This window comes from Cyprinodon variegatus, unplaced genomic scaffold, assembly GCF_000732505.1.
Source record: "Cyprinodon variegatus isolate N-32 unplaced genomic scaffold, C_variegatus-1.0 Scaffold540, whole genome shotgun sequence".
In the NCBI taxonomy this organism is placed as follows: domain Eukaryota; kingdom Metazoa; phylum Chordata; class Actinopteri; order Cyprinodontiformes; family Cyprinodontidae; genus Cyprinodon; species Cyprinodon variegatus.
The window spans coordinates 318,575-340,319 of NW_015150993.1; the positions used below are offsets into that span (position 1 = coordinate 318,575).

The following is a 21,745-nucleotide window of genomic DNA, read 5'->3' on the forward strand; positions in this document are numbered from 1 at the left end:
ATCCATCCATCCATCCATCCATCCATCCATCCATCCATCCATCCATCCATTCTCCCACCAACCCATCCATCCATCTACTGCATGGCCAGTGTTGTCTAGAGATGCAACCACTCTTCCTCAACACTACCCGTCCTGCAAAATTCAGACATTCTGAGTCTGAAACCACAGTTAAATTCTGTGGGTTTCATGTAACAATAAATTGTGCTTCTACCCAGTTGTCAAACGTGGCCTGGACAGGGTTTTGTAATATTTTGTAAAAGCATGACTGAATAAGCATGTGGTTTATTCTAAAGGAAAGACTTTCAAGTTGAGAGCAGATCTTTTTTTTTTTCTGTGGGGAAGCACATTTGGCTTTTCCTGTATCCTAAACCCTTCTTTGTATTGTAAATCTAAATTTTAAAACTGCAGCCAAATGTCTGTGTCTCTCAACTGTTCAGAGATTTAAATCATCAAAATGGTTTTTAATCATTCTCCCTTTTGGTAGGACTAGTTCAAGTAATTACTAAGCTGTATTTAATATACCCCGGAACTAATAATATGTGCAAAACAAACACTTTCTGACACATTACAACTGGAACTGTTTAACCACAACGCCTAAGCTATTCATCCTTACCGTGGTTAACTCAGAACACAGATGGGTAGACTTCCTATGCTTTACACACACACATATCCATATCTCATTACATCTGCCAGACAAGTCTATGGCTGGATACGTCCCTTGAGGGTCCATGCAGACCCGGTATAAGTTAGTGTGGCATTCACACACACATGCTTGCATACATTCAAAGTGGAAGGTGCAACCCTGATACGGTAGCCCTCGTTCTCTCCGGCAGGAGCCAAAGTAAAGAGCTCCCTGCTCTGTAAAAACGATTTGCCAACATATCCTGCAAAGAATCAGGAATTTACATGTCTGGACCTGCTACAGAATGAAAACAATACCATCCCTACCCAAACACGGCTCTTGGCACACGCCGCTGACCTCAGTGTTTCGGAGGGGCTATTAAGATGAGCTCTCTTGCCTTATTGATCTGGAGGTTTTTTGTGTGTGTGTTTTTTTTCAAATTCAGGCAGCCAGAAGCAAGAGGTGGTGTGTAAGAGGCTCGACGACAACTCAGTGGTGCAGAACAGCTACTGTGAGACAGGCAGCAAACCACCGGAAAACCTGAGGGACTGCAACACCGAGCCGTGTCCCCCAGAGTGAGTAAAGTTTGTAACACCCAAAAGCTAAAAAAAATCAAAAGTACTTAATAGAGTTAAATATAGACAAGATTTAAAATGCATTCTTCTAAAATGGTTAGTTTACAGTTATATGCTGTCCTTTTTAAGAAGCATGGAGGCGATATTCAGTATTTGCCTAGTAAATTTGGATGAAATATTTCAGCACAGTGTTTCTTTGCTGCTGACACACAAGTTATAGTTTTATAGCCAACAAAGTTGTCTTTATGTAAGCTTTTTTTTTTGTGCTCATCATTATGAACATGCCTCATAAATAACGTTCCTCTTTTCTCACTACAAACCTTGATCATTAATGTATTTTATTCATTTATAATGTAGGTGAAAATCTGAGATATTGATCTCAGAAGATGTCCTGCTTGGTTCCTTTTTCATCTTTTGCAAAAAATCAGTTCAAGATCAAATTGATGGTGTTTTCTCTCCTTATTGGTGCCGGAGCCCTGACTAACTTAATCACTGCAGATGCTGCATCCAACTCCTATTACATCCTTTATGAACTGGCTCCACACCTGACTGTTTTCCTTTACCTGTGACATGAATATATATATACATTTAGTGTATTTTTATAATTAGATTTTACTTCTACAGATGAGCATTTAAAAATTAAAATACAGGACTGCATAAGGCTAAACATGATAACACACTGGCTAATGGAGGATTGTTTATATCTGATTTACTTTTAAGACTCAATCACAAAAACACTCAGAAATATACATTTGTAATATTTACAAGCAACTGAGAAGTTCCTTCCTCCACTAAACACAAGGGAATAAACTAAATCTAAGTAACAATGCTGCAGCTTTTAAAACAAAAATAAGTTGGAGCCTTTTGAAAATGAATTTAATGAAAAACATTAACTTCTGAGCCCCAGTACAGACGTTCATTCCAGCCAGTGTGGATAAACACAATATAATAATTTAATATTTCTTCAAAAATTTTGTTTATTTCACAAAAAGGCAAAACTTACACTAAGCTAATATATTTGCTAAAATAAGCGCATATAAAACTTGTCGGCTCTCCTTAATGTGCCTGTGTTTCCACGAGGATGTTTTTTGTCATCGGCACCAAACTACACTTTCTTGCTCTTTGTTCACCTCAATGCTAACGCTAGCAGCAGCGGTTTGTGCGTGTTTGCGGGGGTCAGGGTTGGCAGAGACCAGCTCATCGTTCAGAAAAGGAGGAGCAGAATCACAGCCGAAGTTTCTTTCACCTGTTTGTATCAAAAATTGAATTTTTATTTCTGACACATTTTAGCTGATGTCAATTAATGAGCCAAACACAAAAATCTGCCCGATAAAGCCACCCTCCGAGCCTGATGGTAAAAGTAGTGAGTGAAAACCTGGGGCAATTTCTCAATTCACAAGAACTAGAGTATGGACTTGTGTCTTCGCCAAGTATGTCTTTGAGAAGAACACAGGAAGGTCTGGACTCGTGGAGAACGGGAACACGCAGCATAAATATGGGTCATTTGAAACAGAGGCGTACTCGTGGCGTCACCACAGGCTCGGCTCGTCTGAAGCTGCGTTTCACCTCCTGTTATTAATATTCTCTAGATAATAAATTCTGACTTTTTTCATTTAGTGGGGGAATAATATTTAACACAGTCAGATAAACACAAATCAAATGAACATTTTGCCAAATAAAACAAAAAAAAACTCACCATCAGAGCGGTCCCATACGGCTATGCTAATAGGGGGCCGCTGCAAACGGGCTGCTGTTAGCCCTGGCTGCCATTACCCTTGGAGGTCCGCTGGTTGCATCAGTCATCTTAAGTTTGGAAATTACGCAAGGGGAAAAAAAAAAAAAAAAACGAAATTACGCATTACATCTGTAAATGGGCCATATAGTGACGTTTAAAAGTACAATGTTCTCTCCTCAAATGATCTTAAAATGTACTTTTATTGAACAGCAACAGAAAAGAGAACTTTTAACTTCTAACTCTGTGAGCGCTCCATTGAAAGCTGCTGCTGCCACAGTGCATGCTGGGACAGCTGTCAATCTCAAGAACGGACAAGTCTGCTCTGATGCATGGTGGGTAAAGAGGGAGGGGTGAGAACCTCATCTGTTGTTTGTCCTTTTTCGGTCTGCTGTTCTTGTGAATTCGAACAGTACTAGGGCTGAGGCTGATGACGTTTCACAAGCACACGAGAACGCACAAGTACACATGTTGAGAAATGGCCTGGTTTATTGTTGGAGCAGCAAGATCGAAGGAGAGCATTTTAAGCACCAGATGTTCCATTTGCAGAACTTTCTTTTTTGTGTAGATGTCATCTGTGACGTAGCTGACGATTGCCCCTCAGGACAGACATGAAGGAGAGGAAGCCATCGATGTAGCTCCTCTCCCACCTCAACTAGCCTCCACTAGGATGACCCTCATGCTGTTTGTGATGTATGGCTGTTTCTTCATGTTTCCCGCTTTGGCGTATGTTTGGATTTCATATCCTGAGACCTCCTTTCACATCAACTCGTGCTTCTTCTTCCTCAACCATAGACATGTCAATAAGAGAATCAAAGCTGGTATCCATTAATGATGGGATGTCGATTGTAGCCAGAGTTTGGCAGAGCTGTGCCAAAGCATTACTAATTTCAAGAGAAGATTCTTCAACATTAGGCTTTGCATTGCTGGATTAATTTACTTTATTGGTTAAAGCTGCATCAGGGTGGCAAACTGTCAAGGATGTACCAGGCCGTTTGCCCGTAGACTCTGACAAAAAAGCAACAGAAGATGGATGAGATTTAATTTGGCTTTCTTTGTAGCAGAAACCCATGCCACTTTCTTTTTAAAACCATTTTCAGCTTGCCAATAACGACAGCCTCGAAAGTAACCACCTGTGTTTGATTGCTTTGGCCTCTTAACTTATCCTAAGGGGAGAAAGAGCATGTAAACAGGTTGTAATAAGAACAAGCGTTTTTGGTGGGAAAACTCTGGTCGCATCATGAGGCACTGCACGATTCGCCTTACTCATGTCTGGAAAAAAGATTGTAAACATAAATGCCTTTTCTTTATTAGTTTACTCTCCAACTTGGGTCTAAACTGGGTACAGAAGTCTCTTTATCAGATACAGCTGTCTAGTTAGTTGTCAAAACAAATCAGCCAATCACATGATGCATTTAAGCACGTAGACAGTGCTTTTTGAGTTTTTACAGCACAAGTGGCTCTTTTTTGGGGGGGAAAGTAGGCTTACAGGAAATGGGGTATGAGAGACATGCAACAAAGTACCACAGGTCGGATTCAAACCTGGATCTGCTGCATCAAGGAGTAAGACCTCCGTACATGGGTCGTGTGCGCTAACCACTGCTTCATCGAAACACGGCCACATAGACAATGCTTTGAGCATAATATGGTTCTTGTTTCATAAAATTTAATCTGCAACAAAATTATCCAGTCAATGGCGACTGTCTATACAAAACTGCCTTAGTGATGTCAAAGGTCAGGGAGGAATGAGCTGACTGGTTACAAATAAAAAAAAATAACAGCATTTTAAAAATCTCCAAAATATATTACTCTTTTTAGTTTAAAAGACGATACCACGGCTATAACTCCCAAAGCCTGACCAAAAGCGGATGATGCTGATGAAGATTTTCTTTCATCCAGGTCTTAGTCATTCCGTAAAAGTTTAAAAAACAATCCACTGGACTTGGTTTCCAAGATTTAAAGATGTTTCACTTCCCCTCCAGGAAGCTTTCTCAATTCAAATGTCTGGATCCGCAGTGAGATTGAGTCTTTATATAGACAAGGCCTTGTATTGCTTGGAAACATGCAAAGGAAACCGACTGAAACCTGTCTATGATTCTGAAGGTTGGTCGTTAAACGGGGGATTGTCTCCTGTAGGGTTTCAGGTATTACAGGAGACAATCCCCCCCTTTAACAACAATCCCCCCCCTTTGACGACCGACCTTCAGAATCATAGACAGGTTTCAGTTATTACAGGCTACAATGGAACCAAACAAAACACTCGTCGGTTTTCATTTGCATGTTTCCAAGCAATACAAGGCGTTGTCTTTATGAAGACTCAAACTCACTGCGGATCCAGACATTTGAATTGAGAAAGCTTCCTGGAGGGGAAGCAAAACGTCTTCAAATCTTGGAAACCAAGTCCAGTGGATTGTTGTTTAGACTTTTACGTAAAAAGTGGATGATAATAGATTGGAAAACTGTTGCCAGGCTCACCAATTCTTGTTCCGGCCACAACTTTTATTAGGTAGCATCGCAGTTTGATTTTAACATTAGAAACGCTTGGATCCATCAATGCTTCAGTGTGGTAGTGATATAACTGTGATGAAGACCACAGCTTAGCTCTGTATTGTTCCTGACCATGTTGAATTTCTCCATGACTATTGGGTACCCTTCAAACAGAATAACGCACAATGTCACAAGGCTCCAACTCATCTGGTTTCTTCACAAGGACAATGGGTTCACTGTACTCCAGTGGCTTTTATATTCACCAAACCTCAGTCCAATGGGATGCTTTTGGGATGTGGTTCAGTGGAAATGTGCAGCCAACCAATCAGTAGCAACTATGTGATGCTATCATGTCAAAATGGACATAAATCTCTGGGGGAATGTCTATGACACCTTGTTGATCTGTGAGCTCACAGCGGGTGGCTTGGAAAATGCACCTAATAAAGTGAAGGGATACGTTTTTAGCACCATTTGGTCTCATAAATTTACTCAACCATATTTTGAATTCATATGATGATTGTCCTGGGTTATTCATCGTCCACATTTGTATCCAAAGGACTTAGACATGCCTTATCACATTTATTTTGATGACAGCTACAGCCTTGCATATCTGTACTGAGTTATAGCACTGAGTATGACATTTGTTTTTGTTAAGGAAGGCAAACAACCCCTCACAGAGTCAGAAAAGGCCATCTAAAGAAGACCATAAACATCATTGTTTTAGAATAGCCAGGTTTTATGGGCTCTGCTAATGAAAGCTGACACAGATGTTTGAACATGTTGTTAATTCTGTATACATTCCAGCAGATGATGTAATATCTCACTGGCTCAATATGTTTAGAGGGCTGTTGTTTTATGTTAATGTTTAAGTGAGTAGACAGAGTTGAACAAGAATATGTCTCATATTTTCATGAGGCCAAAAGCTTTCTAGCCAGTAATTATGACGCACTGGACACTAAAATACACTCATTATTTCCTGACTGCCAAGTAACAACGATCGGCTCTCTGAGATCATTCATTTTGTAGTGGACACGTATGGATATCTGGACCTAAATATGTGTTTAACATTCTTTTTCAGATTAGAAGTTTCATTATTCTTACTTTGCTTTCAGTAGATAGATACAGTAGTTTGTTTTGTGACAGACCTGTGTGCCCAACACATAACATATTTAACATGTACTGACTGCAGGTAGGTGACATTGCATCACGTGACTGTGACCTTTGATGACAGTTTTAGCCAACAAAGTTATTGTTGATAGTTTTAGGAGTGTATGGTGACATGTATGAAAGTATTTCTTTAGGTAAAGGGGTAAGAGTTAGTGCAGTGGTCTCTAACATAGGGCTGGGCATTATGAAGAAAATCTAATATAATGATATATATTGGCTTTAATCACAATACACGATAAAAATCACGATATGTTTAAATTACATTCAAAACCAATAGGGTGCATATAATATAATCATATATCAGGGTCAGTATTAGACCTTTAACAAGATCCCAACAACCAAACAGGAATCAAAGAAGAAACTACTAAATAAATACTAAATAAAATGTGTTTATTTTTAAAGGCTTTTTTGCATAATTAAAAAAATGCAGATACAGCTGATTTGTTTTTCATTTTAATTGGTGTGTGGGGAGATGCTGGCATGCAGAGTTTATAGCGTTTTTTTGCTGGACTGCTCTGCGCATGTCTGATGATGACGTCAGAAAAGCAGTTTAACAAAGAAAATGTAAGAAGCATCAAAACTGTCTCAGAAGGGCGTGCAGGTGGCGCAGTGGTTAGTGCACATGATCCATATAGGGAGGCCTTAGTCCTCGACTAGTAACGTTAGCAAAGTATCTTTAAGCTAATCACTTTTCTTTAAAAGAGTTAAAAATTAGTTAAGTAAACTCGTGATTTTAACACAATCATATATATGTTCTAACAGCAGTGGTAATATGCTCTAAAATGTTTAATAGGATTATTATAAAAACCTAATATTAGCTTCACTGTTTATACTGAGAAAAGTGAGCCCTGAATGAAATCTGTTTTTATAGTTGAAGATAAAAACTTACATTTATAATTTGTATCTTCTGTTAGGCAATTTTCCTTTTGTGTTTTTATAAACTAGTCAGTTGATAACACAGATGGCTGTTTGATAAGAAGCCAGAATTCAGGTCTTAAATTGCAACAAAAAAAAACATACTTTCTCAAGAGGTGGGGTTTCCCGAACATTCTGACTTCATAAAAGATGTTGACAGTAAACATATGAGAGCAGTCAAAAGATGAGTCAGTTTTTCAAGAGTGCGAAGGGATTAGGTTAAGTCTAAAGAGCTTGACAAACAGGGAGGCAACGTCTGGCCCTCTCTAGTCATTCTGTATTGAACTTGTGCAGGGCAGCAAATCCAGATATTACTCAAACCACTCTTCTCTACACATTTGCAGATCTCACACGTCAGAACTGTAGCAAAAATCACGTGTATAGCCAACCGAGAAAATGCTTGACTTGTAACTGATGATTTGTCTATATTTCTGGGTCTTGAAGCGAAAACACTTCAGACATAAGTGTCTCTGTGTGTGCTTAAAGATTGATCCACACATTTACAAATCTTAGTAAACATTTGTAGATCTGAATACAGATTTGTTGGTAGGGTTAGGTTGGGGTTTTGAGGACCCAAATGCAGAGGTGAGGCCACAGAGGTGAGTTCTTGTACATTTAATCAAATAACTGAGGCAAAAACCAAAGTAGACAATACATGGAACCAGAAAACCAGACAAATTCATGGGAAAACTCATGTGGGGAGCCAGGAAAAGACAAAGCCTACGTTCACACTGCAGGCCTTGATGCTCAATTCCGATTTTTTTGTGAAATCCGATTTTCTTTTTGCATTGCCGTTCACATTTCCAAATACATGCGACTTCTATGTGATCTCCTATGTGAACTGCAGTCATACAACGCAAGTGTCCCACATGCGCAAGAGAGGACACGATGACGTCACAGACCAGCGTGCTCCATGTTTACGGAAATGTAGTGCTGGCACACGTCTTTTCCAACCATAAAAACTCATTCTTTTCAATATGTTTACACATAAATACTGCTCTACGCATCATCATCTGCAATGGTTGTTGTTTTTCTTGCCGCTTTTGCGTAGCAAGACGCATAATAGTGACCTTTGTCGGGTATTAATGACATTGAGGTCAGATGAATCCAACCTGGACGTTCACACACAGGTCGCATTTGAAAAGATCAGATTTTGTATCAGATTCAGGACCACATAGCCAAGTGGCCTGGGTCAGATTGGAAAAAATCGGATCTGTGTTGTTCAGACTGCCATGAAAAGATCGGATCCAGGTCGCATATGTGCCAAAAAAAATCGGATTTGGGTCACTTCAGGCTGCAGCGTGAACGTAGCCAAAGAACAAGCACTTAGGAATTGCACAGGGAGAGTGTATATGGGAGACTGAACAAAGACAGGACTAATGAGCTGATTGGGAGCAGGTGTGAACAGAGGATGCTAGAAGGAGCTAGGAAAAAGGAGACCAACACAAGAGGACAACCAAGAAAAACCTAAAAACTCAAATATATCCAGAAAACAACACAAAATAGGAATTAAACCAATAAAACAAAGAAAAACATGGATCAAAGTGAAACTGAAAACTCAAAAGAAAACTTAAACCTAACCAAGACCATGACATTTGAGGATTTTTTTACACATTTGCAAACCGGATTGCACACACAAGACGTTTAACACATTTGCAGATTGTTGTACAGATACACAAATCTCCCGACGCATTTCCAGATTTATTTACACATTTTGAAATCCCACTGCACACACACAAAGCGAGATACAGACACACAACTCTCCACACACATTTGCAAATCATTTTGAATCAATATTGCTCCCATAGCTTCAATGCTTCACCCAAGCAACCTGCAAAAGTCATGCATATGGGCTTGTGACGCAACACAGGAAAGTTGGAAGATGTTGTTGTTGCATTGGCACTAGGGAGGTTTATATTGACTAACCAAAAGGAGAAGAGCATGCTACACAATCACTTTCAACATCAAGAAACCATTAACCTTTGTCTCCTATATTATATCATTAATTGATCTTCAGTAAAATCTTCTTTCATTCTTGATCCCTGGTTAGTGATGAACTGCTTTGAAAATCTAAAAATCCCTCCAATTTCATAATTATAACAATTCAATTCAAATTTCATGAAGACAAATGTTCCAAGCCATTGCCATTGCACCTTTCTGTTGGCCTTTTCCCATCTGTAGCTGTCATTTACAGTCCCTTTTATGTTGAGCTCACTACACAACACACCTACTTTAAGTTAAGCCCATGGCTAGTCTGACGATCTAGTTCATAGCATTCCATCCAGCTTATTCCTTGGACAATATAGTTTTATCTTGACTTCCATATAGGTATAGTATGTTCATACCTTTGCGGATAACATATAGTTATTGGTGTATGACTGGCCTTCCTGCCTTTTGTCTCTGACTTCTAACAAATAACATCTTAAAATCAACCAGGTTGTTGTTTCCTTTCACTCAGCAGCCAAGACACAGAAATATTACATACCCCTTTGCGATTTGACTCACACATCAGACACTTTACCTTAGCTCAAACATAAATGCCACTATTGGATGTAGGATACCCAATTAAAGCTGTAAACTTACTTACATCTAGAGCTCTGCAACAGGCCTCACAAAGACAGGCTTTAGAACAGATTTAGTATATTGTAGAAAATATGATCTAAGCCAACAACAACACCACACACACATATTAACTGATGCATTTACCTTCAGCTCACGTGCACTGTAATCTAACAACATCTTAATCAGGGAAAACAACAATGACTCTGTGGGAGGTTTTAAGATTGGATTTGGAGAACATGATAGAGCTACAGCTCTTCACATCATTACACATCTTGTTCCAATGACGAGGCTGATTGCCTGAAAAACAACAAAAACAGCAAAAAATATCTTAGAGGAGAAGGGGCTGGACCATTTACGATGTTGAATAAGATTCATTTGAAAACAGTCTTAAATTGTAATGACAGACATTTCTTAAATCTCAGATGCATTTTTATCCTGCAATCTTTTTTTTGTTTTTGTCTTTTAAGACTCAACAAGCCTTGATAAGAATCACAGCAGGCCTAAAAAATTTTTTTTTTTAACCTTTTCTTTAATATTTCCAACATATTTGATAAAAGTTCACATTTGGATCATTTGCCATGTCCTTTTAAGAGAAAACCATTGTACTTTGATTTCATTTTATTTGCATTACAAAAAATAATACGTCTAATGAAGCTAATGAAAGGGTTCTTTAGCAGTCTGGCTAGCTTTGCTGCAGTTTTAGCTGATTTAACGCCAACCTGTTTACCATTGTTATCAATAGAGTGGAAGATTTTTGATATAAAGACTTAATAATAAAAGTCCTCATAATAATCCTTGTGGAAAACAAGATCTCATTTCATTCGTTTTTGTTTGGTTTTTTTTTTTATTAAGGGTTTCCTTGTGCCTAGATTACTGCCATGCTTTCTTTATTTTGTTTTGACTAATTAAGAGTTTGACTCCTCCAAGGGATTAAGAATGGAGCAGCTGGATGTTTTACTAAATCCAGAAAACAAACTAATAACACTGGTTTTACACTGTCCCTTCAGTGGATAGATTCCATAGTTCATTTTGAAGTATTTGTGTTCAACTGCAGTGGTCTGAACGGTCAGCCGCCACATTATCTGACCATATCGGACAAGAAACCTGTGTTTTTTCCTCTTATAAGATGGAAACACAAGCCTTTCATAATGTTTGGCTACAGAACTTCAATTTGATAACTAATAAAATAGGAAAAAAAAAATTGTCAGAAGCAATAATGTGATTTTCCTTTGCTTTATTCTGTTCGTCTTATTAACCTTAAACCTTTACTGTGTTAGGTGGTTTATTGGTGACTGGTCAGAGTGTGGAAAGACGTGTGACGGTGGGACACGGACCAGGACTGTCCTGTGTATCAGGAAGATTGGCCCTGCTGAGGAGGAGACCCTGGAGGACACCTTCTGCCTTACGCATCGGCCTATTGAAAGAGAGTCTTGCAATAATCAGTCCTGTCCCCCAAAGTGGGTAACTCTGGAATGGTCAGAGGTGAGGTGATGCTTTCTGTTTCCTTTAGCTACTCCTGCTGTTGAAATCTTTATATTTCAGCTTTCTCTTCTTTGGATTTAGTGTATACCTAAGTGTGGCCCAGGCTTCAAGCATCGCATCGCCTTGTGCAAGAGCAGCGATCTGACCAAAACCTTCCCGCCGACCCATTGCCCGAGCCACAACAAACCTCCGGTCCGAATGCGCTGCAGCTTAGGGCGATGTCCTCCTCCCCGCTGGATCCCTGGTGACTGGGGACAGGTATGACTGGAACCCAATACACAAATACTCATACCCTTTAACTTTTTCACATTTCAAACAAAGCTGTGGGTCAGTTGTCGACCCCTTTTGCCAGATTTGGTCAACAAACTGACAAGCTCTGCTAGGGGAGGAGCAGTGGTCCACTGCCCAGTTGGCAGAAACTGATGACAAAACAGTTTTCAGTTTTTAAACCTTTACATCTGGCCTTTAGCTTCATTGACAGAAAACTAAAAGCAGCCAAGCATCATGGAGATGTTCAGAGATGCTCTCCATCCAGTCTGAGTTAGCTCACAAAGAATTGGAAAATCTTAAAAAAGCTGGCACCGCGTACCTCAAAGGTCAAAGGCAATTCCACATTCTAATTACTCAGGGGACTTCATGGAAAATTAGACACCTTTTATATTTTTACTTTATAACACACTTGGCATAAAAGAGTAGTTTTTGGATTATTTTCTGGGCTGCACTGTAGAGTAGCTGTGAGCAATGGTGCCTCCTGTCCTGGGTTCTTCATGAGGGTTGCATGTTTTTAAACTGCAGGGATCTGCTTTGTACAGGTAGTCTGGCTTCATTCCTCAGTTCGGACAATATGGCTGATTCAGAATTGGCTGCTATTCCTATTTCCTCTTTCTACACTTTATGTGGGTTCAACATTAAGAACACTTTTGTGGGTAGGGAAGATGCTCCAGACTGCTATACCAAAACCCGTCTTTGGCCGTACCTATATCATTACTTTACAGAAACGCACATAAATTATGTTTGTTAAAACCAAGAGCCTATAGCCTTTCAGAAAAGAACTAGAAGAAATCAAGAATGTTGTGATGTACCTGTGCTAAATGAGCTATCAATAACTTCATACCACCTTCCATACTGCCAACACCATTTAGATAGTACTTTTAATTGCGACCGCTAATGAACTTCGGCTTAGAGTCAAGTTTCCTTACCAATCTTCCCAGTTCGGATTGAGCCTATGTTTTGTTTCAATTGGTCTAAACCAGGCATGACTCGTTGAATCAATGTTCGCCATGATAACTGCTGTATGAACAGTGCTGGCAATAAGGAAGGAGGTAGGAAAAGGAGCCTCTATGTTTCCTTTCCTAGTCCCTTAGGCACGGGAAGCTTGCAATGTCCCTTCCTGGTGAGAAGGAGTCCTTTGTCTGACATTACCTCAAAACCACTGACTACCTTATGAAGTTTTTCCAAAAAAATCTTTCAACAGATAATAGAAATTTTTACTTCATATATTTTCGTTTTAATTTCTCTTTTTTCAGATTAAGTTTTATTCTTTTCAAATTACGTTTCACAGATCAGATTCTCTTTCTTTAATCCCAATTCAAATGCTCCCTATTGTTTCACAAATTGTCCAATACAATATTGTTGCTTACGTCCAGCAGACCAATAGAAATGTGTCTTCTCTCCTCACTCCAGAGGAAAGCCCGCCCCCAAAAGTGAATCTGAAAAAAATGCAATTTGTAAAACTCAATCCAAGAAACAGAAATTTGAACAAAATAAAAAAAGTATACATTTGTTTCATTTCTGGATTGCACTTTCTTTGCAAATGTTCATTTTCAAAATGTGATTCTTTCTTGCAAAAATAATGGAACCAAGTTCACTCCATACATGCCCAGGTTATAAAGTGCACTACTTGCGTTGGTTGTATAAAATCTCAAGGAGAAAAAGCATATAAAGTATGGGGTAAAAATATTTTTGCAAGGCAATGTTACTTCAGTGAGAAACTCTAAAGTATAAAATAGTTTCATATTTTTTAAAGCTTTAAATAAAAAACAAGGTAATGTTTGTATAATTTACCCCTAAATGTTTGACGGGGAGTTCTAGGCCGGCCCGTAACACGTGTGTGTGCATAGCGGCTGTGTTTGTGGGTCTAAGTGTTCCAACAGGCCTGTGTGTGATTGTTGGCAGTAATATTCTCCTGGCTGTTTGAAGTTTATCTCTGCCTCGGAGCAGGACTCTCTGTCACTTCCAGGAACACGATTTGGAAGGGGAGACAGAGGAGTAGCATTCTTAAGCTCACCCTGACATGACTGAGTGCGTGCAGAAAAATCTGCTGAACACATTACAGCACAGCTGATTCACAGAGGCGGGAAGAAGCCAAAAAGTTGTGCGTCATACATAGTTATATCTACAGAAAGTATGGCTTGTTATTTTGTAGGATTTGTCAATAATTTAAAGGGAAAGTGAAGAATTTAAACAGAGCGTTCGCCTTGTTTGGAGGGCAGTTCTGCCGGGTGGATGATGTCACCGTTCAGACGTCTTTGTCACGTCGGAGGCAGAAGCTTTCATCCTCGATGGGCAACTAGATGCTCAGAAAAGAGAGATTGAGAGTCTCCACTCTGGGGTCAAAAGGTCGACACTTCAAACCCCACATAAGCTTCTCCACTGACGCATGGCGTCTGTCAGGACCGGTCATAATAAAGACGTTGTAATTGCGAAGGGATGACATGCAAGATTACCGATCTGCCGCAGTGAGGTGAAATCTTTGAAGGTGACAGAAAGAAGGACGTTAGTGCAGACGTGCTTTGCAAACTGTTGCGCTGACAAATCAATCATTTTGCTTTTACTCGTTTTATTTAGATTTTTTTTTTTAAAGAACGGATTAAAATTTACAATTAAATTTTTTTCTACCCTTCCCAGAACAAGATGGACAGCAGTGCAGATAAGACCATATCAAATTTAACGAACTACATTTTTGAAGGATTGCTAGCAAATAAAAGCCGTGTTTGTTTCTTAATAACCGTATAAACAAAATACATGTATGTTGTTAAAGTTAGATCCCCCAAACCCTGGTAATACGTTTGGCCCTGACTGTTTGTAGCTGACAGGTGTGTTGTTCAGTGTTGCCAACATCGGCTTTCATGAGCTGCTTCATTCTAGGAATATGTCGTTTATTGCCGTAATGTCAAAGGTGAGCTGGCATCTCCAGTCTTTGTGTTTTAATTGGCCTTTGTTTGTTTCTCTGTTTCTTTAGAGAAATTTTATGGGCTAGAAATTAGTTTTTATTACAATTGGCAGCCTGACAGACGAGGAAACACTTTTGGTCACATCCCACTAAAACAGTTTCTTAGTTATATCTTTCTTAGTTATAAAAGTTCAGATTCAGTTTCACCTGCAATTCTACGTAGTTTGTTTGGTTTGATAAAAACTGATCTGAAGCCACTGCTGCGTGCTATTTTTCTGGCATTCATCTGGACCACTTTCAACCACTTTTCTTGGCAAAATTGGTCTAGTTAATTTATATTCCCAATTCGAAAACTCCAATTATCTCCTAGCTCAAACGATCTCTAAGCTATGACCTGAAATTATCCAGACATATATGAGTCATATATGCGGGAGTGGTGGTCTAGTGGTTAAGGGCATTGCGCTTGGATCCCAGAAGTTCCGAGTTCAAGCCCCACTCCCACAGACTGCTACTCTGGGTCCCTGAGCAAGACCCTTAACCCCCACATTGCTTCCCCGGCGCCTCACAATAGCAGCTCACTGCTCCCCAAAGGGGTGGGTTAAATGCAGAGACTGAAATTCGTTGCTGTGTACTCGTGACAACGTAATGACATTAAAGTTGAATTCTATTCTAATTGCAGGGGTCTCAAACCGGGTCCAGAAAGGGCCATGTAGCTACAGGTTTTCTTTCCAACCAAGCAATACCACACCAGACTCCGTTCATGAATTAAGGCTTCTAATATTTTGCCTTGTTAGCAGTGTATTTTTAAATGGAAAACTAATGTAAAACCTCATTTTATCAGGTGTTTTGTGGTCTTTAAGGCAATATCTACTCATAAAACACAGACATACGTAGTAACTAGTTACATTTACCGCTTTACATTTACTTATGTAAGTTTTAGACAAAAATGTACTTTTAGGAGTAGTTAAACTGCACCCTACTTTTTATTTTTACCAAAGTAATAGTATCATGATGTATCTCTACTCTGTCCTCTGCACCAGAGACAGTTTTGCTAAAATCAGTACCCTTTTTTGTACACAATCTTTGTTGTTTTAGTGTTAAGATCTTACATGCTTTATTTACTATGAAATGGTATTAGATGTTTGCTTAAAAAAAAATCCTGATTTTATTTTTTATTCTTCCAGTCTTATTTTATGTTAGACTTTAAAAACAAAAGGTGAACACAACTTTTCATTACAGTCAGTCTGATTACATACTGCATTTTAGAATAATAGTTATTTAGTACTGGAGTACAGGAATGTTATTCATACTAAAGTAATTTCTTGTATCGATATTTTTTACTTTTACGCCAATAGAGATATGTTGAAGGAGTCCTATTGTTACTTTAGTACATTTTTTGCTAAAAAAAAAGACTTTTTGTCTTTTTTGGGATTACTTTTTTCTTTTCAATTGGCCACAAACTGCTTAATTATTTCCTGCACCATGCAAAAAAAATAAACTGTTCAATATTTGCCTATAAAAGTTTGGTAATTGTTTGTATCCTAAAACAAAAAGTTGTAGAACTTGCTCAGCTGTCCATTTCTAAGTCTCTACTTGGCACTACTAGAAGTTGTTTTTTTTTTATTATTATTATGGGATGTTTTCCCTCCCTGGCTTCATGTGAAAAAGGAACAGTGGCCCAGAGGCCAAAGAGACATGCTTAGATTTCGGGTACAGAGCCCAACAACCCAGTCACACCTCCATCCCCAGAATCCACCCCATATCCAGATGAATGCAGACCTTAATATCGTCATGACACGCTGTCGTCTCCCTGTTTCAGTGTTCAGCTCAGTGCGGCCTGGGCCAGCAGATGAGGACGGTCACCTGTCTGTCCTATACTGGACAGCCATCAAATGAGTGTCCAGAATCCCTCCGGCCTGCCACCATGCAGCAGTGTGAGAGCAAATGTGACGCCATCCCAAACTCCAACAGCGATGGTAAGACCCCCATTAAAAACAAGGCAGCAACAGAATCCAAACATGTCACCAAACATACTGGTTCTGCATTGATGTTTTCTTTAACCTTAAAGGTTATACACCATCTCTGTCTTCAACTTCACAGCTCTGCTGTGACCTAAACACTCGGGGATGACACACACCTCTGCACTTTGCCAGCTACATTAATCTTTCCAGTAATGTGGACTCCTAGTCAAAGCGAGGCGGCTCGAGCCTCCATATACGCTTACACATGATGGATGGCTGTTCAGATGCATACAGAGGGGCCTTTCGATTAGCCCGAATGGAAAACGTGAGCAGCGTTTACAGGCTGGCTAATGGGATTAGCTGTAGGCTAATTGTTCCTTTACGGAGAGCAGTGAGGCAATGTCTAGTTTCATTTGGCTCTGAAGAGGAAGGGGCCAAAGCCTAATAAGGGAAGACACTCTGATCATGATAAGGCATATAGAGCGCTGCCTGTCCGGCATCCAGAAAGAAGTTTGCACATGTGTGTGTGATGGGGGAGGTGGAGCATGACGTTTGTAACCTAGGAATGGCAAACTGCCCAGTTAGTGAGTGAGGCCAGCATCTTTCTCAGTCTTAGTCTCCGTATCCAAGTGTGGCTGCAGAGTTTTACTCTACTGATGCTCAGGGGGGATAATCTGCCCCCCTTCAGCAGGTTAGCCCTACTGTATTTTTCGTACTTGCTAAGTTCACTAAATCACAATCAATAAACAAAACTAAGCTTGAGAATGACGGGAAAATATGATGCTTGAATCTAAGAAATTTACACAGAAGTTAGCCTGATAAACCAGATTAAATGTGAGATTAAATGTGTAATTTAGTCTGGCCCCGATGAATGAGACATCGGAAGATTGGTGATGAGAACAACCAGTTGTTTTTCAAACCATGTCTGTGCCTATCGGCCAACGCTCTGACCAATGAGAGCAACTGACTGTGACGTAGAAAGCTAGTTGGGGAGTGTAAACAAAAAGCCTGTCGGTTAAAACGGCGAATACTTCCTTCTTAAAAATGAATGAGCGTAGAGCCTCTTTGTGCTCACGTTTCATTGAAAACCCCAAGTCTAATCCATCCAAAAACTGATTCCAAAGCTGAGTCAAAAATCTCCATTATAGCCAGCAGTCCTTCACACACGACTATGCCGAGAGAGAGTCGCTGCAGACGGGCTGTGGTTAGCCCGGGCTGCCGTGACTTTGGAAATTGTTTTTTTAATTATGCATTAAATCGGTAAATGGACCATATAGTGACGCTTTAAAATATAATATTCTCGCGTCAAATGATCTTAAAACGTACCTTTATTGAATAACAGCAACAGAAAAGGGAACTTTTAGCTTTCAATGGAACGCTCCATTGAAACCTGCTGCTGCCGCAGTGCGTGCTGCTGTTCAATAGTTGTTCCCATCTTCCTTGTTGTGTTTTCTCCAGCGTCGTGCAGCTTTGTCGCCACGCCCTCAAAACCCGCCCGCTTTGCATCCAAAAATTCAAAACACATCTCTGCGTTGTGATTGGCCCGCCAGTTCTAGGGCCTGGGGCATGGATCGAGGCTAGACAACTCTCAGACAAAATTATTTTGGCTGCTGGCGGATGGGGCTAGTTTATTAGGCTACCTAAAGGTAAATTCTCAGCTCTACTACAGAGCTATAAGGAAGCGGCAATGATTGAACTCAAGCTCACTTGGCATCTACCTATTATTGCTATTAGTGTATAATCCTTTAGACTGATTTTTGCATCATAAAGATGAGTTAATATATATGCATTTTGGACCCGCCAAAAACTAGAAAACAATTATAATGTTAGTTGGTTTATTTTTCAGTTAAATAAACACTTTTATTCACTCTAGGGATTCTGTGGATTCAAAGATTTTTGAAAAGTTATTGTGAAAAAAATTGAAGCTATGACCTTTAAATAACCCACTAGATAATGAATATTAGATTCTTCTCATTATCTTAACTGATTCTAACACAGATACATGCTGGTCAACTATTTAAAAGGCAGACATGCAAATGAAAGCTTTTCTCTCAGAGTAACCAAACATTGTTTCTTCTTTCCTCAGAATGCAAAGATGTAAACAAGGTGGCGTACTGCCCTCTGGTCCTCAAGTTCAAGTTCTGCAGCAGAGGATACTTCAGACAGATGTGTTGCAAGACCTGCCAGGGGCACTGACCAAGGAATGGTGCTTATAAAGAACAGGAGATGGATACAAGGGCAAAGAAGATGGAGGGATAAAGCACTTAAATGGTGTACAAAAAATAAAATGAGGCAGGCTGAAACAAAAAAAAAAACTCCTCGCTCAATTCTTAAAGGTAAAAAGAAGAAAAAGAGCCCAGAGCTGCTGCCCAGACCTTAAAACAGTCGGAGCCCTTCATCCTGCCCTCCTTTCTGGTGGAAACCTAACCACTGCTCAGCCCGTAACGCTGAAACAAACTTTTTCCATTTTTATTTTTTTTTATTTTTGAATTTTTCGCTTCTGTGAAGTGGAATTAGGAAGATTAATTCTTGATGATATTATTTTTATTATAATAATAATTGATGATATCATTATCAGTCTTCCTGCATGTTTTTTGTGTTGTAAATGTCAAGGGCTGGATGCTTCACTCACGTGGTGTACCCAGGAGAGGAGCAGATTAAGAGGGAGGCGGGAGTCCAGCATGTCGGACTCCCACCTTTGGAAAGGTGCATGGTGACATCTGGCTTCAGTGCACTTTTTCATGTAAATACTCCAATTTACAGTTCAGACATAGAACAGAACCCTCCCCTCCTCAGTGTACTGTATATTTATTGTACAACTCCAAACAGAGCATCCACTGATGTTTCTGTCAAACAGTAGCCTACTGTCATGGAAGGGAATGTAATATGATTGAGGTATAAACAATAACGTTGTCTGCTGGAATGAAATTATACCGTAACCTATGTTAGACCCTTGTATACTGTAAGGATTTGTGTATTATAAATTATATTAATCTAAAACCAGAAAATACCACGTGGTTATAGAAGAATTTATCATTTCTATACCCAGTTTGGTGCCTTAGCTCCACCCAGTCAGGCAGAATTTCCCATTAATCCCAGATATTCTGCCTGGTTTTCTTTGGGCCACATGAAATTTTGCCAGCGAGAAGAGTTTATTTAATTTCTATTCAAGCAGCTTATAACTCACATGTGAAATATTCCTTTTAAGGCAGCATTAGAGGCAGCCTGTTCATTTGAGCTAAAATTAAAACAGGTTTCTTTTTGGCTGTTTTAGAAAAGCATTAACATGAGATATGAAGCCAGATAACGTTTTGATTTGACTGAAATCTAAGCTTTGTCACATCTTACAGTAATGGACGTCGACATTTATAGATCTAATTAAACATTGAGGCATGCCAGATATTATTAATGCTTCTATGCATGTAGCATCATCCAGCGTTGTGGATCCGGGGATGACCCAAGGTTTACAGATTAACAGTATTCTGATCTGGAAAGTTCATGTCAAGTTCTGTTTAAAAAAAAAAACATTCGTTCCTCTTTTTCTGGATAAATTATTGTTCTTTTAGGCGCATATCTGTTCCAACACACCTGGTTAAATTTGCTTTAGCAGCCACTAGGTGCTGGAAAGGCTTGGTTTTAAAGCAGGTCTAAAAGATGTAGTCCCTGATCACCAGGGTTATTGGATCTGAGGAGATCCCTGTTCCAGAGCCTTACGTGGACTTTTTATTTGGAGTTTTTTTCTCAAACCATTTTTTTGGCACAACAATGACGTTCATAATATCTAAAATTGAGTCCCAGTTCCATCGTCAGCATCCTGTCAAATCTTAAAGGCATACTATGCAACATTTTTGAATGTGTTCCATAACGTTTTGGATGATTAAATGAGTCATTTCAGGTTGAACAAAGGTTTTCTCGGCCGCCCTGGTGGTCTGTACGGGAAATACCGTACTTGCAATTGCAGGAGCCCTCGGCCCGCACCCACAGGCTCACAAGTCTCGGGCATCGGGAGAGTCGGTCTTGCTTTACGGCGAGAACTTGGCTAACTACAATCTTTGTTATTTAGACACATGCATAACAAGTAATGTATGAAAACATGCTAAATTTTCAAACTCGAAAATTGGAACAAAATAGTCACTTCCCGCAGTAGACATGTTGATTCGTTGCGTCTGCCTGTCTGCTAAGCTCAAAACAACCGCGCCTGGCTTGACGGAGAAACCTGGAGAACAGCTGAGCATATTTACGACAGTGCACTTTTACTTTCGCCCTCTGGGGGGAGCCTCGCTGGAAAATCAACACCGGTTGCATAGTATACCTTTAACGAGGATATGCTGCTTACTTTTTGTGTCCAGTTTAGTTGATTAAACTTTTTTACTGGATAAATCTAATCGATGGACAAATTATTACTTTTAAAACAGAACTGTTCTAACAGTATATAAAGTTATGAAAGTTGAATACCGAACAACAGAATGTCGACATAGAGTATCATAATGTTCAAGATGTTTTGTGAGCTGTTCTGAGGGTTAGATTTTATTTTCTCTACTTAATCTCTATAAAACGAACTCATACAGCATTTATACCCATTTACTACTATAAGGTATTTGTTTAAAGTCAATAACTCTGGTGAAATGTTCAGTGTAAATTCTGATTAGCATGAACCAGAGGCTAAAGCTAATGCTAATGCCAACTGAACACAAATTTCTACGGAACTTCAAACAGAAAATGCCAACAAACTTTAGGAAAACATTATAACTAACGATGGGAAGGTGATAATTATTCACACAGGACACAAAGCAGTAAGTTTCCTAAGTGAAACACAGCTACAATAGCTAAAAGATCAAGTATTATTGAGCTTTAGGTGAAATTTTTTTCATTTATTTTCACAGGTTTTAGATAATCAGAAACTTTTTTGGGTTAGCCCTTCTTGGACTGTTTGTTAACTACAGTCTCCTTAACAGAACCTTTAAACTTTCTGTATTATCTCTTGAAGTGATTCCCACCGTTCATCGTAGTGCCTTTTTGTTTTGCATGAATTCTTTACATATCCATTATTTTCTCCCTCTATGCTCCAAG

The 21,745-nt window shown here is 39.4% G+C and overlaps 1 protein-coding gene across 2 annotated transcripts in view; it reads left to right on the plus strand.

The window, feature by feature from the left end:
* The window catches only part of adamts6 (ADAM metallopeptidase with thrombospondin type 1 motif 6), a 106,345-nt gene extending 85,722 nt beyond the window's left edge, over positions 1–20,623 (plus strand). Inside the window, exons 21-25 of one of the 2 annotated variants that reach the window (XM_015391413.1) lie at positions 1,068–1,197; positions 11,338–11,542; positions 11,624–11,800; positions 16,534–16,690; positions 18,762–20,623. In XM_015391413.1, coding sequence (XP_015246899.1) covers positions 1,068–1,197; positions 11,338–11,542; positions 11,624–11,800; positions 16,534–16,690; positions 18,762–18,871 — 779 coding nt within the window. In that variant the 3' untranslated portion in view covers positions 18,872–20,623. The remainder of the gene's footprint in view (positions 1–1,067; positions 1,198–11,337; positions 11,543–11,623; positions 11,801–16,533; positions 16,691–18,761) is intronic. The other variant, XM_015391412.1, reaches the window with a different exon arrangement.
* The last annotated feature ends 1,122 nt before the right edge of the window (positions 20,624–21,745 follow it).